We start from the raw sequence: 1,672 nt of genomic DNA, 5'->3' as shown, positions 1-1,672 counted from the left end.
GAGAGAGAGAGAGAGAGAGAGAGAGAGAGAGAGAGAGAGTTGGGAGAAGAGATCTATAAGAAGATAGAAGAAAAATGGAAACTGAAGAATCGGAATTGGAATTGGAAGAATATTTTAAAACGCGCATTTTAACTTTATTAAATATATATATATATATATATATATATATATATATATATATTTCATCCTCTAAACTTATGGTTAAGTACTTATAAAAATAGCTGTTTATTATATCTTCACAGCGTTTTAGAAAAATCGGTGGAGAATACTATTGTAAGTTTCTTTATGAGGGATAAAATCGAGCTATTTGCATAAATTCTTTTATATCTTTAGTACAGAGTAATTCTGCATGGATTCGGATACGCTTTGTTTGGAGTTCCTGAGAGAGACCTTACAAAAACGTGGGCTAACTATAATATAGTCAGCACAATTCCGGGCCACTCGCCTTTACTCGTCGGGTCCGACATTATAAGGGACGAGGTAAGATTGAGCCGTCGTGTTGAAAAAAAAAATAAAAATAAATAAAAAACACTAAACAAATACTCGTTACATATTTGATTATTTTACTGAATTTTCCTGCGCGCGTGTTATTTCAACAAATTATATATATATATATATATATATATATATATATATATATAATTTTATATAATATATATAATATGTAATATATATTATTTTTTTATATATACACTTTTTCGCAGAATAATAAGATATTAGAACGTGACATAACAAAAAGAAGATATTCGAAAGAGAAGCTGTTTACTGCTGGACGTATACTTCATATAACGAGATGCAAGCTCGAGAAAACGGAGGGAAAGAGGTGAGTTGTTCTCGTATATTTTCTCGTTGAAATTGATTGATATCAATAGATTATTAATTGATTAAGGATTATTACTATAAAATGATTGATTGATAGTGCAATTCATAATATAATATAATTTTTATATTAATTTTATATTAATTTTTATATTACTTCCTTATAGCAAAAAAGAACTCGCAAAGGAAAGAAAATACGAGATGCGGTGGGCTCGGGCGGAAGAGTTCACGAAAATGTCAGTAATGCCGCGTATGCTGCTAGATCATCTGCCAGAAAACATAGAGCGTGCTCTGGCTACGTTGAAAGAGCAGCAGAAAGATATACCCTATTTCTTCGATCCTTAATGTAATCCAAAGAAACTATTTTAGAATTTTAATAAAAAATGTTCACAAAAATCCAAACCTTCCTCCTTATAACTTATTTATTCAAATGTATTCTTAATGAACTATGATATTAAAATATATGCTTTTATATAACGCTTGAATATAAAAATTATCAGAGAAAGAGATAATTAAATGATTTTCCCTCTTTTCCGCAAAAATATTAAAAATTTATCATCATTATTGGACTGTATATACATGAGAGACAAAGATTTCTTCCTTGATATTACTTTTGACGGATTACATATCGGAGCATTCATTTAATTTTTTAAAATAACAAATAATGTTCCTAAATGCTTTCAAATTAAAAAATTTTCATTTTTTATGAGTCGCGTTAAGCCCGTATCAGACTACCGACTGCACAGGCCGACCCGACTGCCGACTACGACTGCCGACTCTCAATGGACCAATCACAGTGAGGCGCCGACTTGGCGCCTCACTGTGATTGGTCCATTGAGAGTCGGCAGTCGGG

At 31.2% G+C, this 1,672-nt stretch overlaps 1 protein-coding gene across 2 annotated transcripts in view; it reads left to right on the top strand.

Moving 5' to 3' along the window:
- LOC116843473 (sn1-specific diacylglycerol lipase beta-like) overlaps positions 1–1,296 on the top strand; it is a 15,256-nt gene extending 13,960 nt beyond the window's left edge. For both annotated transcript variants that reach the window (XM_032813918.1, XM_032813919.1), the window contains 3 exons: positions 334–480; positions 705–823; positions 987–1,296. In XM_032813918.1, coding sequence (XP_032669809.1) covers positions 334–480; positions 705–823; positions 987–1,164 — 444 coding nt within the window. In that variant the 3' untranslated portion in view covers positions 1,165–1,296. The remainder of the gene's footprint in view (positions 1–333; positions 481–704; positions 824–986) is intronic.
- The last annotated feature ends 376 nt before the right edge of the window (positions 1,297–1,672 follow it).

The sequence above is a fragment of the Odontomachus brunneus genome, unplaced genomic scaffold, assembly GCF_010583005.1.
Source record: "Odontomachus brunneus isolate Ranch 3 - 2012 unplaced genomic scaffold, Obru_v1 Obru_scaffold_033, whole genome shotgun sequence".
In the NCBI taxonomy this organism is placed as follows: domain Eukaryota; kingdom Metazoa; phylum Arthropoda; class Insecta; order Hymenoptera; family Formicidae; genus Odontomachus; species Odontomachus brunneus.
This window is presented reverse-complemented; position numbering and strand designations above follow the sequence as displayed.